This window comes from Misgurnus anguillicaudatus, chromosome 4 (assembly GCF_027580225.2).
Source record: "Misgurnus anguillicaudatus chromosome 4, ASM2758022v2, whole genome shotgun sequence".
In the NCBI taxonomy this organism is placed as follows: domain Eukaryota; kingdom Metazoa; phylum Chordata; class Actinopteri; order Cypriniformes; family Cobitidae; genus Misgurnus; species Misgurnus anguillicaudatus.
In genome coordinates this window covers 27,162,308-27,174,971 of record NC_073340.2, presented here as the reverse complement: position 1 = coordinate 27,174,971, position 12,664 = coordinate 27,162,308, and the positions used below count along the sequence as shown (strand labels likewise).

At 37.1% G+C, this 12,664-nt stretch overlaps 1 protein-coding gene across 1 annotated transcript in view; it reads left to right on the top strand.

Moving 5' to 3' along the window:
• myo15b (myosin XVB) overlaps positions 1-12,664 on the top strand; it is a 45,852-nt gene that overhangs the window by 25,324 nt on the left and 7,864 nt on the right. The window contains exons 31-50 of the mRNA XM_073867076.1: positions 468-540; positions 1,137-1,310; positions 1,852-1,970; positions 2,132-2,202; positions 2,571-2,649; positions 2,756-2,839; positions 2,938-3,050; positions 5,010-5,213; positions 5,287-5,371; positions 5,453-5,560; positions 5,648-5,804; positions 6,593-6,677; positions 8,760-8,976; positions 9,458-9,573; positions 9,661-9,720; positions 11,226-11,301; positions 11,386-11,501; positions 11,641-11,756; positions 11,870-12,011; positions 12,163-12,274. Coding sequence (XP_073723177.1) covers positions 468-540; positions 1,137-1,310; positions 1,852-1,970; positions 2,132-2,202; positions 2,571-2,649; positions 2,756-2,839; positions 2,938-3,050; positions 5,010-5,213; positions 5,287-5,371; positions 5,453-5,560; positions 5,648-5,804; positions 6,593-6,677; positions 8,760-8,976; positions 9,458-9,573; positions 9,661-9,720; positions 11,226-11,301; positions 11,386-11,501; positions 11,641-11,756; positions 11,870-12,011; positions 12,163-12,274 — 2,307 coding nt within the window. The remainder of the gene's footprint in view (positions 1-467; positions 541-1,136; positions 1,311-1,851; positions 1,971-2,131; positions 2,203-2,570; positions 2,650-2,755; positions 2,840-2,937; positions 3,051-5,009; positions 5,214-5,286; positions 5,372-5,452; positions 5,561-5,647; positions 5,805-6,592; positions 6,678-8,759; positions 8,977-9,457; positions 9,574-9,660; positions 9,721-11,225; positions 11,302-11,385; positions 11,502-11,640; positions 11,757-11,869; positions 12,012-12,162; positions 12,275-12,664) is intronic.

Below are 12,664 nucleotides of genomic sequence, written 5' to 3'. Positions count from 1 at the left end.
AAAGGTAGGTATGTATTAATTCATCTAAGTTGAGGTAAGAACATAGTAAAATATTGAAAAACTGTGGTGTTTTCCTTTAAAGGAATTAATGAATGATGTGTACACAACTTTCTTTTTTTAGCCAAACACAGTTGGAGTTATATTAAATTATATACTGTTTTTCATTTTTATAATGCCATTAAATAGTGGCCCATTTTTTAAGCTCTAATAAGTGCCTCCATGCATCAAAAACAAATCCATACAGTTCCTAAATGTCTTCTGAGGTGAAGCGATGAGTTTTTGTGAGGAAACTTTATAAAGTATGGCCGTACACCTGTTCACTAAAGAGTCATTTTGGGGTGAACTGTTCCTTCAGCTGTTTGTTCCAAATAAATAATTAAATAAATTATTTTATTAAAGTTTAATTTTACTTTCCAGCATTTTTATTTGTTGAAGGAGTTCATTGAGTTGTTGAATGTCATTTTCAGAGGAGCTGTTGACTGTAGAGGTGGAGTCTTGGACCACAGGAGAGCAACTAGCTTCTTGGCTTCTTAACTACAGGTAACCAGGAAAAGAAAACATGTTTGTTATTGTGTTGTAATAGATGGCAGTTATAGCTTGAATTATACCTCCTTAAAGGGGACATATCATAAAAATGTTACCTTTTTCCATGTTTAAGTGCTATAATTGGATCCCCAGTGCTTCTATCAACCTAGAAAATGTAAAAAAAGAACAACCCAGTAACTTTCTTTTGGTAAACCATTCTCTGCAAGCATGTGGAAAAAATAGGTCATTGAATTTGTGTCCCCTTTTGATGTCAGAAGGGGATAATACCATCCTTTAATCTGCACTATCCAACCATGGCACTGGCATTTTGTGCAGAGATCAACTCATTTGCATTTTAAAGGCACAAAAAGTGGCAATTTTAACATGCTATAATAAATTCTTGATATTTTGAGCTAAAATTTACATTTGTACTCTGGGGACACCAAAGATTTATCTCACCTTTTTAAAAAAAATCTTGTAAAATGTCCCCTTTAAACTCAAGATGAGGCAAAACTGATGCTGTTTGTTATGCATGTTCACACTGAAATGTGTTGTATATAACTTTTTTGTAGTCCTTAAATGTTCAGATAAATTTGACCTGTTTTTATCAGGGGTCTAACTGAAGCCACACAGGGCTGGTCTGTGTCTATGCTGGCTGGGGAGGGTTGGACGGATCTGGCTGGCTGTGATTTTGTCATGGATCTTTTGGCTGGAGTGGAGGCGGATGTGCCCCTTGGTCACCCACCTGCACAACCCGAGTACCTCTTTGGTGACACGGGTGACAGGTATCGTACTGTATGCTTCTTTAAACCTCAGTGCTAGGAATTCACTTAAAGGAACAGTATGTAAGAAATTTATATCAATTAATCATAAAATGGCCCTGATATGTCACTAGACATTAAGAAATAATTTTCATTTCAAATACTTATATCACTCACAACAACATTATGGCCAGAATATTGTCATTTAAAAAGTGGAGTTGCAGCCCTCAACTGATGTTTATATTGTCATGTTGTGTATTGGCCACAAGTTTTGTGATTGCAATACCAGTTTTGGCCACAATCCTACATACTGTTCCTTTAATGTTTGTTTTTCTAAGTGGATGTAGTGTATTGGCGGGGCATTTTTGTATCCAGTAAATTTTAGGTTGCTATTTACATTGACATTACTCATTTGGCAGACGCTTTTATCTAAAGTGACATACAAGGTACATCAGTATGTGTGCTTTTTGGGTTCGAACCAATGACTTTTTACACTGCTGTAAACGAGCACAGTGGTTGAGATTAACACTTGCATGGACTAAAAGCCACAAACTCTTGTTGTCAGGTTGATGACCACTGATCTGGATGATTTCATACCACCTGCTCCAGCAATGCAGGCCCCTGGTCTCCCCTCCTTTCGAACATCTTCATGGGACACCTACCAACCCTCTACCACATCCCAGGGTGAGTTACCAAGACCTGCTACTGTAAAGAGACAGTAAATTATGAGTCATTGTTCCGTTGCATGACGATCAAAGAAATGAAAGAACCGACTCACCCTGTTGAGTAAATACAGTTTTGTTTCAGCTCCATAATGGACATTACTTTACTAATCTTTCTTTCAGGATCACGAAGCCGACAGATGGATTCTTATGTTGATGATCTATTTGACCCAGTGTTTGATCAGGGTCCGCCGGTCAGTATCATCTAACTACTTTACTGTCATTGTCCGGTTCTTAGTGATAATAGTTTGTATTTTATAATGTTTACAGTTAAAATATAAGATACTGATGCACATTCTCAGAAAAAACCTTTGTACATTAAAGAGTATTAGTACATATTGGTACCAGATGCATACATATCTAAATGGACTAAATGTCACACTATTTGGACATTTAATGCACATGCACTGGCTATTAAGCCACGTGTTTTACGCATAGATTATGTTGATATATGTTGTTAACATGTTCAATAAACCAGCAAACATTATATATCTTTGGCACTGATTAACTCTGAGGTGTAATTATGCTCATTTTTATTGATACAATTGCTGTGTGTTTTAAGGACTTTGAACGAATGTCCATGCTGAATCGTAGAATGAGGGGTGGAGGGGGAATGATGCCCAGCATGTACACTGGAGTAGGTGCGGTACAGATTTTATACCTCTAGCATATGTTGTTTATAACGACATGTTACAAAATAAAAGTCTCCAAATGTGTTATTTAATATCACTTACACCCTTTCATTAGGAATGCCGATCAATCCTGTCATGAATGGTTATGCAGCCCCACAAATGATGCCAAGCATGATGCCCATGATGCCACCCATGCAACGTAAGCACACCAGCTTTTTGTTGTTTCATGATAATGCCTTTCCGACAACACAAACCACTGAATTTAATTCAATTGCTAATGCTTTTGTTTAAACATAGCCATGATGATGCCAGCTGCCGCCCCAGCTATGCCTGCCGCAACACCAGCTGTCAATACACAGCAAATGGCTGCCCAACAACAGGCCTTTATTAATCAACAGGCTCAGCTCCTGGTGAGAAACCACCTTATATACAAATATATAGTTTGTGAAATTAATGAAGTTTAAAAAAGAATGCAAAAATTCACAATGATTTTAAATGACTGTGGTTCATAAATCACTAATATACAGTAAGGCAAATGTATGTTTACATTAAAGGGACACTCCACTTTTTTTCCAAATTTTCAAGCTCCCTTAGAGTGAAACATTTGATTCTTATCGTTTTGGAATCCATTCAGCCGATCTCTGGGTCTGGCGGTACCACTTTTAGCATAGCTTAGCATAATCCATTGAATCTGATTAGACTATTAGCGTCGCACAAAAAAATGACTGAACAATTTTGATATTTTTACTATTTTAAATTTGACTCTTCTGTAGTTACATTGTGTACTAAGACCGACGGAAAATTAAAGTTGCGATTTTCTAGGCCGATATGGCTAGGAACTATACTCTCATTCTGGCGTAATAATCAAGGACTTTCCTGCCGTAACATGGCTGTAGCAGGCACAATGATATTACGCAGTGCCCGAAAATAATCCTCTGCTATATTTTCCGTCGGTTTTAGTACACAATGTAACTACAGAAGAGTCAAGTTTTAAATAGGAAAAATATCAAAACTCTTAAGTCAGTTTTTAACGCAATGCTAATGGTCTAATCAGATTCAATGGATTATGCTAAGCTATGCTAAAAGTGCCACCGCCAGACACGGAGATCAGCTTAGGGTTGCCACCCATGTCTGATAAAAAACCTGGACATATCAATGACCCGACCAATTGGTTTGCTCACAAGCCACCCCCCCCCCCATAGCATAATATTTCTATAGGCCTATGCAATTATTGGCAACACTTTACAATTCTCTTTTTTTTCAATTCTTATTTGTTAACTAACCGTGAGCAGTACATTTGTTACTGTATTTGTTAATCTTGGATAACGTTAGTAAATAAAAATACAGTTGTTCATGGTTTATTCATGTTAGTTCACAGTGCATTAACTAATGTTAACAAGATTTAAATAAATGTATTATTAACATTAACAAAGATAAAAAAACTTGCTTTATGCTATAAGTGCAGTTTATTATTAGTTAATGTGTTAACTAATGAACCTTATTGTAAAGTGTTACCCAATTATTTGTTCATTATGTTAAAATATGTAAATCAGGTTTACAATTTATTAAAGCTGCTTATACTATTTATGTAAACTGTTTTTATTTATATTCCATTGCAACTTTAAACACGTCTAAATAGCAACTAGCAAATATGCACATGAAATTAAACTTGTTGAACTCACCTGAACATGTATTTTACAATCATTTAACCCGCCATGGGAAAAGCTGAAGTCACTGTTACAAACTCTACACCATGCAAGATTTTAACTCTTTTAAGACAGGGATACACTTTCGTGTAGTCTGGTGTAAAATGTGTCTTATATTTTCGCTTTTGGGGCACTCTCCCTCTGCCATGGCGCTCCTGTTTCTAGATACACTGATTAGTTTGGTTCGGGAGAAGAGATAAAAGCCCGCCCACACTGACAATTGATTGGTTGATGTCCTGAAACAGGCCAATCAGGATGCTCTCTGTCTTACATGTGCTAAATGAGGCAAACACACACACAGACGCAAGGTCTCCCTCTCTGCCGTGCGCGCGCTAAATTTCATATTCACATAGGTTTTCGAAAACCGGGACAGTCAGTGTCCCGGGAGAGTTGATAACTTTCCCGGGACAGGTTATTAAAAAGAAGGACAATCCCGGTAAAACCGGGACAGGTGGCAACCCTAGATCAGCTGAATGGATTCCAAAACGGTAAAAATCAAATGTTTAACTTTAGGGGAGCTGGAAAATGAGCATATTTTCAAAAAAAGTGGAGTGTCCCTTTAATAAAGAAAATAAACTATGTTAATTATTTTATAGAGTAAATGCTTTCATATGTCAAATTATTTTAAAATAATTTAATAATTTTGTTCTGACTTTCTTTCAGGCTCAACAGATGACCATGCAGGCGATGAACCTGTCCCAACAGCAACAGAATGATGAGATGCGTAAACGTCAGAAATCTTCACAGAGGACACCGCGCGCGCGCTCACCTTCACCTGCACGCTCGCCTTCACCCAAACCCAGCCGCCCTTGGTCCGAGAGAAACAAAAAAGCCCCTGAGCCCCTTCCAAAGCCTCGCTCCCCTGAGGTAGAGCATACTATTTCATGTACGTAATACATGATACACTTATCCTTCACTTATTAATTCATGTTTTTTAAAGGTTCAGCCTGAGAGAGTAGTGGATGTTAAGACCCCAGAAGATCTAGGGTCCTTTCAAGACAAGAGGAAATTTTTTCAAAAGATTGGTGAGTAGACGCTGTCAAACCAAAAATCCTAAATTGACAAATATAAGCAGCACAAGCGCAAATAAGTGTTATCCGTATCAGGTACGTCAGAAGCACGTCCAAAGCCTGCCCCTAAGGTTGCTAAGCCACTGATTTACTCCTCTCCACCGGTGTGCCAACCCACTTCACCTCCTCCAGTACGGAATGAAGGTCAGTTTGAAGATTACGATGTGTTACTATATTAAGCTATTGATTGAAGTATCAGGTTGAGAAGCTCAGTCTTTTTTTTCAACACAGTGAAACCACTCCCAGCACCTCCTATAATACCAGAACCTGAAGAGGAACCTCCAGAACCAACATCTCCTAAACCAGAACCTACTAGTAACATTAGAGAGATTATAAAGATGTACCAGAGCCGCCCTGTTCCAGAACCTAAAGCCTTCGAGCCTGTAAGGTGGGTCAAAAATATAAAACACAAAAATAAATTCTCAACAAACATTCCTGCTCATATTGTGAATCATTCATTGGCCCACACTTTATTTCCAATTGTTTTTATTTTGGTTGAACTTTCCCTTTACCTTACATTTCTATTTAAATGCATTTGGCAGGCGCTTTTATCCAAATGTACTACCAGTGCATTTAAAGGGATAGTTTACCCAAAAAGGAAAATTCTGTCATCATTTACTAACTTTCATGTTGTTACAAACCTGTATAAATTTATTTGTTCTGATAAACACAAATATATTTTGAGTAATGTTCATCAAATCGTTCGTGAGCCCCATTCACTTCCATAGTAGGAAAAAAGAATACTATGGAAGTGAATGGGGCTCATTAACGGTTTGGTTACAAATATTCCTCAAAATATCTTCGTTTTTCTTTATCAGAACAAAGAAATGTATACAGGTTTGTAACAACATGAGAGTAAGTAAATGATAACACAATTTTCATTTTTGGGTAAACTATCCATATAAATTATATCAGTGTGTGTGTTACCTGGATATCAAACCCATGACCTCATGCATACAGGATGAAACTTTGCATTAAAATAAAATGACTTTTATCTCAGCTGATCTCACCCAGCCGCTTTATTATGAAAGCAAAACGTGTGTCGATTTCCATTTCATGTTGTCTTCAACCTCGCTTGCACAATATTATGCTTGGCCTGACTCCTAGATTTTAAAAGTGGTTGTATAGTTGTAAAGGGTTGACTAATCTTAACAATGTAACCTTTGATCTTCATAGGGTTCCAGGCAAGCACTTTCAAAAGAAGAATGACCCAAAAGAGGAAGCGCTGGCCATTCTTAAAGCTAAGGGTCCCGTCCCTCAGGTGAGTTCAGAAGGAGTTCAGGAGGCAGAATCCATGCATCTTTATTGTGACCCTGGACCACAAAACTAGTCAATGAGTGTCAAAAAGAGATTTATACATAATCTGAAAAATTGATAAATAAGCCTTCCATTGATGTTTTATTTGATCAAGATACAACTATTTGAAAATCTGGAATCTGAGGATGGAAAAAATCAAAATATTGATAAAAGTTGTCAAAGTTAGCAACACATATTACTAATGATAACTAATTTTTTATATATATTAACGGTAAGAAATGTACAAAATATCTTCATGGAACATGATCTGTTCTTAAAGGGATAGTTCATCCAAAAATGGTCAATGGATACTATCAGCGCATCATTTATCAAAATGTATTTTTTTGTGTTCATCAGAAAAAAAATTCATACAGGTTTAGAACAACACGAGGATGAGAAAATGATGACAGAATTTCATTTTAAAGTGAACTATCCCTTTAAGCTCGTAAAGTAAGAAATACTTGGAGGGACATTCCACTTTTTTGAAGGTATGCTCATTTTCCAGCTCCCCTAGAGTTAAACATTTGATTCTTGCCGTTTTGGAATCCATTCAACTGATCTCCCGGTCTGGCGCAAGCACTTTTAGCATAGCTTAGCATAATCCATTGAATCTGATTAGACCATTAGCATCGCGCTAAAAAATAACCAAAGAGTTTCGATATTTTTCGAAAATAGTCCCCTTGGTTACTTTAATAGCAGGGGACTATTTTCAGGCAGTGCTTAATATCACTGCGCCTGCTGCAGCCATGTTACATCAGCAAAGTCTTTGATTATTACGCCAGAATAAGAGTATAGTTCCTAGCCATATCTGCCTAGAAAATCACAACTTTTACGAGTTTTACGAGCGAGTACGAGTCATGCAACACTATACAACACTTATAACTTATGATTCACTACATGTATGTGTCATTTATATAATATGCACGTGCATATTTACAACATAAGACAGAAGTCTTACTTACCGCATGCTACTCATGACCCGGTTGGGAAAATCCAGCGCATCAAACATACATGCAAAACTCCGCTGCCACCCCGGATAATAAACTATATCCATTGTTTTCATAAGGCTGGATTTCTTCTCCTTACATCCAAAAACACACTTCTTCATTCGTGCCATTATTGAGATTTGAAATTAAACAAAGCTGTCGCGTGATGTGATGTTTGAGTTCTAGCGTCTCCCGCTGATTGACGGGTGGTCGGGGTTTTCCGGGGGAAGTGCCTATATAAAGAAGTGATACGTATAGAAAACCCCTGAAACGTCAGTTGGAACTGTAATCGAAAAAAACATTCCGAAACTTGTACGAACCCTGCATTCGGCACAGAAATACTCTGTAACACGTCCAACTGCTTTTTTGACACTTTGCCTACGTTTAGCATGAGGAAACAACTCTATAACTGTGTTAATAAGTCAGAATGCTTGAAATACCATTGAACCCCCACTTTAAGTTTGTTGAAATCTCTTAAAGGGACAGTAAGTAGGTTTTTAAACGTTTTATTAATCAAAATCAATGTCTTTATTCATACATATGTCCTCTTTGGTTTCAATTGACCTCTTCCAGTGATCTGACTTTTCTTTGTAAGCTTAGAATTTCTTCTCTTTACTTACATTGAACGTGTAAGTCCAAGGAGGCTTCCATGTCGTTCCGCCATACTGATAAACTATAATAGCAGAGAGGGACAAAAAGCACTAGCCTACCAACGCGTTTCCGCAATGCGTTTTCATTCAGAACACGTGAACTACCTGAAACGGACAAGGAGATCAGTGATTACATAACGGCTACCGTAGTTGCAACATGCATTTGGAAAAGCGAGACGCTAGAGAGCACTATTCATTTGAATGCAAAATACAATTTCACCACTAGATGGAGGTAAATCCTACTTATTGTCCCTTTAATATTAAAATATCAGTCTTGGATACAAACTTAGCAAACCTGAGCACAGTTTTTCAGTATTTTTAATACCTAGTATTTTGAGACTCCAATGATATTACTGATGTATTTAAACCATTTAAAACTGAAATACTAAGATCTGCCTGCTATTTTCCCAGCAACAGAAAAAGTGGAATGATGCGCCACCACCACCCCCTCTACCGCCTGACTCTCGTGGCCCTCGTGTTATCTCCAACAGTATGAAAGAGAAGCAACTTTCACTGGCTGATCTATTTAATTCGCAGCGATCACAGGCTCCGCCTCTTCGTCCAACCATCACCCCTTCCCCACCCTCTAACATCCCTGACCCGCCACTAATGCCTGCACCTGGCCTTAGTAAGTGACAGCCTTCATATAAGTCATCCCTACTATGCAGTACAGTTTCATCATATAAATATTTTTTTTACGTTTCTGTTCAAAAACCCAGTATTTGTTTGTGATTTACTGTGTTCTTCATAAAATCATCTTGTGTAATGTAAAGATCATTCTGTGGATAACATTGGATGTATTTAATATTGACTTAGTAAGATCATGCCAGAGATCAAAATCAACGATTAAACTTTAATGCTCTCATAATCAGATTGTGAGACTTTAACCTGGACTTTATAGAGAGTGTAAAAATTATAAAGATAGAAATCATATCAGTTTAATAGCTGTGGATTGAATGATAACTAAGATTTACAAATGCTGAAAAACTTTATTGCTCATTGTTACAGTAGTTCATATTTTCTAATGCATCTACTAATGTTAACAAATACAACCTTATTGTAAAGTGTTATTACATTTGCTAATATAATTCTTCTCTGTTTGTCTAAAGATAATTTTAGCAGAATGACAGAGGATGAAAGTATTCGTTCACAGATGCACAGATTCTCTGCCAGCGTCTACTTTTCCTACTCCAGTATGCCTGGCAAACTCTTCCTGCGCAAGGAGGTAATAAAGAATGAGATGCATGATTGATGCTTTCATCTCTGTTATAATGGTACACCTCTCACTGCATTTTTGCTCTTTTGTATCCAGTTGTTCTATCCCAAAGAAAAATTCAACCACCCATACACACTTAATTTGCTCTGTGAACAGGTTAGTGGTGAATGTTGTTGCTTGCTTGCATTGCTTATTAATGGCCGTTGTTGTACTCAGTATGTGTTATTAAAGGTGCCATAGAATGTTAATATGAATAATAAATACTAAGAGTTCTGTACATGGTAATGAATGACATATCGTGAGTCTCAAACACGATTGTTTCCTCCTTCTTATTTAAACCTTGTACATGCAAAAGACAGTTGGAAAACAGGCCAATCTCAACATAACACCAACTGTGACATTACAACATTAAATTACACATTAAATTAATTACAATGTTGTTACAATGCTAAAAACAAAGTTGTGACTGTTGAGTTAGCACTATATGCAAGTTAATGCGATATGCTAGGCGGAAGTTCTACTATTAACTTTACAGTTACGTTTTGCAGGTCCATAAAGAAAAAACACAAACTTAACCCTCAGAAATGTCCATTTAAGAGAACCAATGGTCTGATTTACGATTTTACATTTCCTTTGGTGTGTATTAGTATGTTAACGATATGCAAAAGGTACATACCCCAAAGTAAACAATGATGCGAGTTATCGTCTCCAACGTAAATCTTTTTTCTTGGACTACAACAAACACACGGATTGTAGGCAACAGTTTACTTCCTGGGATTGGTGATGTAGACAAGATCTACATTATCATAATTCCTCCCGCTTTGGACGCACAGCCTGTAAGTTAACTCCTGTTAGCATTGCATTGTTAGCGAATCTTTCAAACATGGTAAGGAGTGTCACATTTTCGGCTGTCATCAGAGGTATTCAGACCAATCTAAACGTAGAGATTAGCTGGCCAATCAGGGACACGGCGCTTTTCAAATCCATGCGTTTCAGGAAGAGAGTGAAATCTGGAGCTACAAAAATGTATGCTATGTGGAAAATAATGTGATTTTTTAATCATAAACTACGCAAACACATTGTATTATACCAAATACACAAAATAAAGTTTGTTTGTTTTTTGCAAAGAAATAGGTTAAAATTCTTAAATTTTTTTATCTGCGTCTGATACAGGATCAAACATAAGGTCTGTTTACACATCTACTGAAATGAGCTGCTCTGAGAAACAGCCAATCAGAGCAGAGCTCAATGTTAATATTCATGAGATTTTCAAATAAGGTAATAATAGACCATTTCATTTTGGGGGCAAATCCTACTGTAGGTATGTAAATGGACATGTAAAACCATCTCTGGATTATTTTTGCACTTTAATAATGCCACATAACTTCTATGTAGATATGAGAAAAATATTTAACATATTTTTTTCAATGCATTCTTTGGCACCTTTAAAATGTTCAAAAAACATTTGCTATATAATTGCAGCTATGTGGACCCCCCTCTAATAAATGGGTTTTGGTTTCAGTAATTCTAGTGAAGACCAGATTTTGGTGTCCACATACATACAATACTATTGGCCATATAATGTTTTTATCTGATCATTAACAACATAACATTATATTCTTGGACACGGCAAAGAAAACTCATTATTCTTTACTATTTAGATTATGAGAGACACTTACTCCGATTCCTGTCTGAGGATTTCACGCGAGGAACGTCGGAAAATGAAAGACCTGTTGGGTATGAACAAAGCTTTTTGATAACCTGAAACAATTTACCAATGCAACAATAATCTAAACTATCACTATGTTTCATTCTCACCAGCGAGCTTTCACATTGGAACCAAAATCAGTTCTTTAGAAGATGCGGTGAAGAAAAGGGTTGTCATGGCAGCAAGAGATAACTGGTCCAATTACTTTACTCGCCTCTTTAATGTCAAGGTAAATTAGTTTCTCTTATAAACAACACAAACACAAAAACACAAATATTTCTTTAGGAATCTCAACTTTTCTTGTGCCCACGTGTGTGTGTGTTTGTGTGTTTGTGTGTGTGTGTGTGTCTGTCTGTCTGTGTGCACAGGTTGGAAACGGAGATGCTAAAATTCTGGGAGTCTCTCATAGAGCAATCAGACTTCTGATGGTGGCCAGAGCTTCAGGCATTAACCCCAAACACCTGAAACTGCTCCACAGCTACAGGTCCAGAATTTCTAAGATAAAGAAGTCAAATTAAACATTTGTCTGTACTATATATACATGTACAGAATCATATCATATACTGCATTTTTAGTAAATATTAAAATTTTTTTTAGTTATGCACAGGTTCTCTCAGTTCAGCAGAAAGGGGCTGACAAGGTTGTGATCTCTTTGATAAATGATGAGTTGGAGCTTCATTCCCCACAATCTCCTCAGATTGCCGATGTGATTCGTCTGTTCCTCATGGAACTGATCAAGGTTTGATTCTTTCCTGCATAAATGCCCCCCTTCATTTCAAAATCGACCATTGCTTTGTAATGCATATTCCTGATCTTCTAAAAATCTGTACCTCCCCCGACTGTTTCTTTGCGATAGTGGGAGTAGTGACTGAAATTCACTTGTTTTGCAGGACTCAGAATATGTGATAGCTGTAAAGAGCTATGTGACAGATGACAAGAGCCTGTTGAGCTTTCAGCGAGGTGATGTCATCAAACTACTGCACATGGACGGACTCAAGGACGGTGAGAATAAAACCTCAAATCTGATTTGTACTGTGAAACATTAGGAAGTCGCGATCGACTTGCGTATTGTGACTTATTTCCGAGTTGATATTACACAAGAAAAATAGTGGCCGTGGTTTGGGTTTTCCACTGTGAATTGATTGGATATAAAAAGTGGGCGTTTCATTCAGAAATGGAACTTGCAGGAGACTGACAGTTTGAGGGGGCGGGGTTTACAGATGCTTTGCAAGCTGACATCATCAGAGAAGTATCACCACAAGTTTATGAGGACGCATGAATTAAAAAATAATAATAATGACCCACATGGAAAAATTGTTTATAATTCTGCAATATTTCTGTAAAAAATAGGAATAGTCAGTTTTGATTTCATGGGGACTTTAAAGCTGCTGT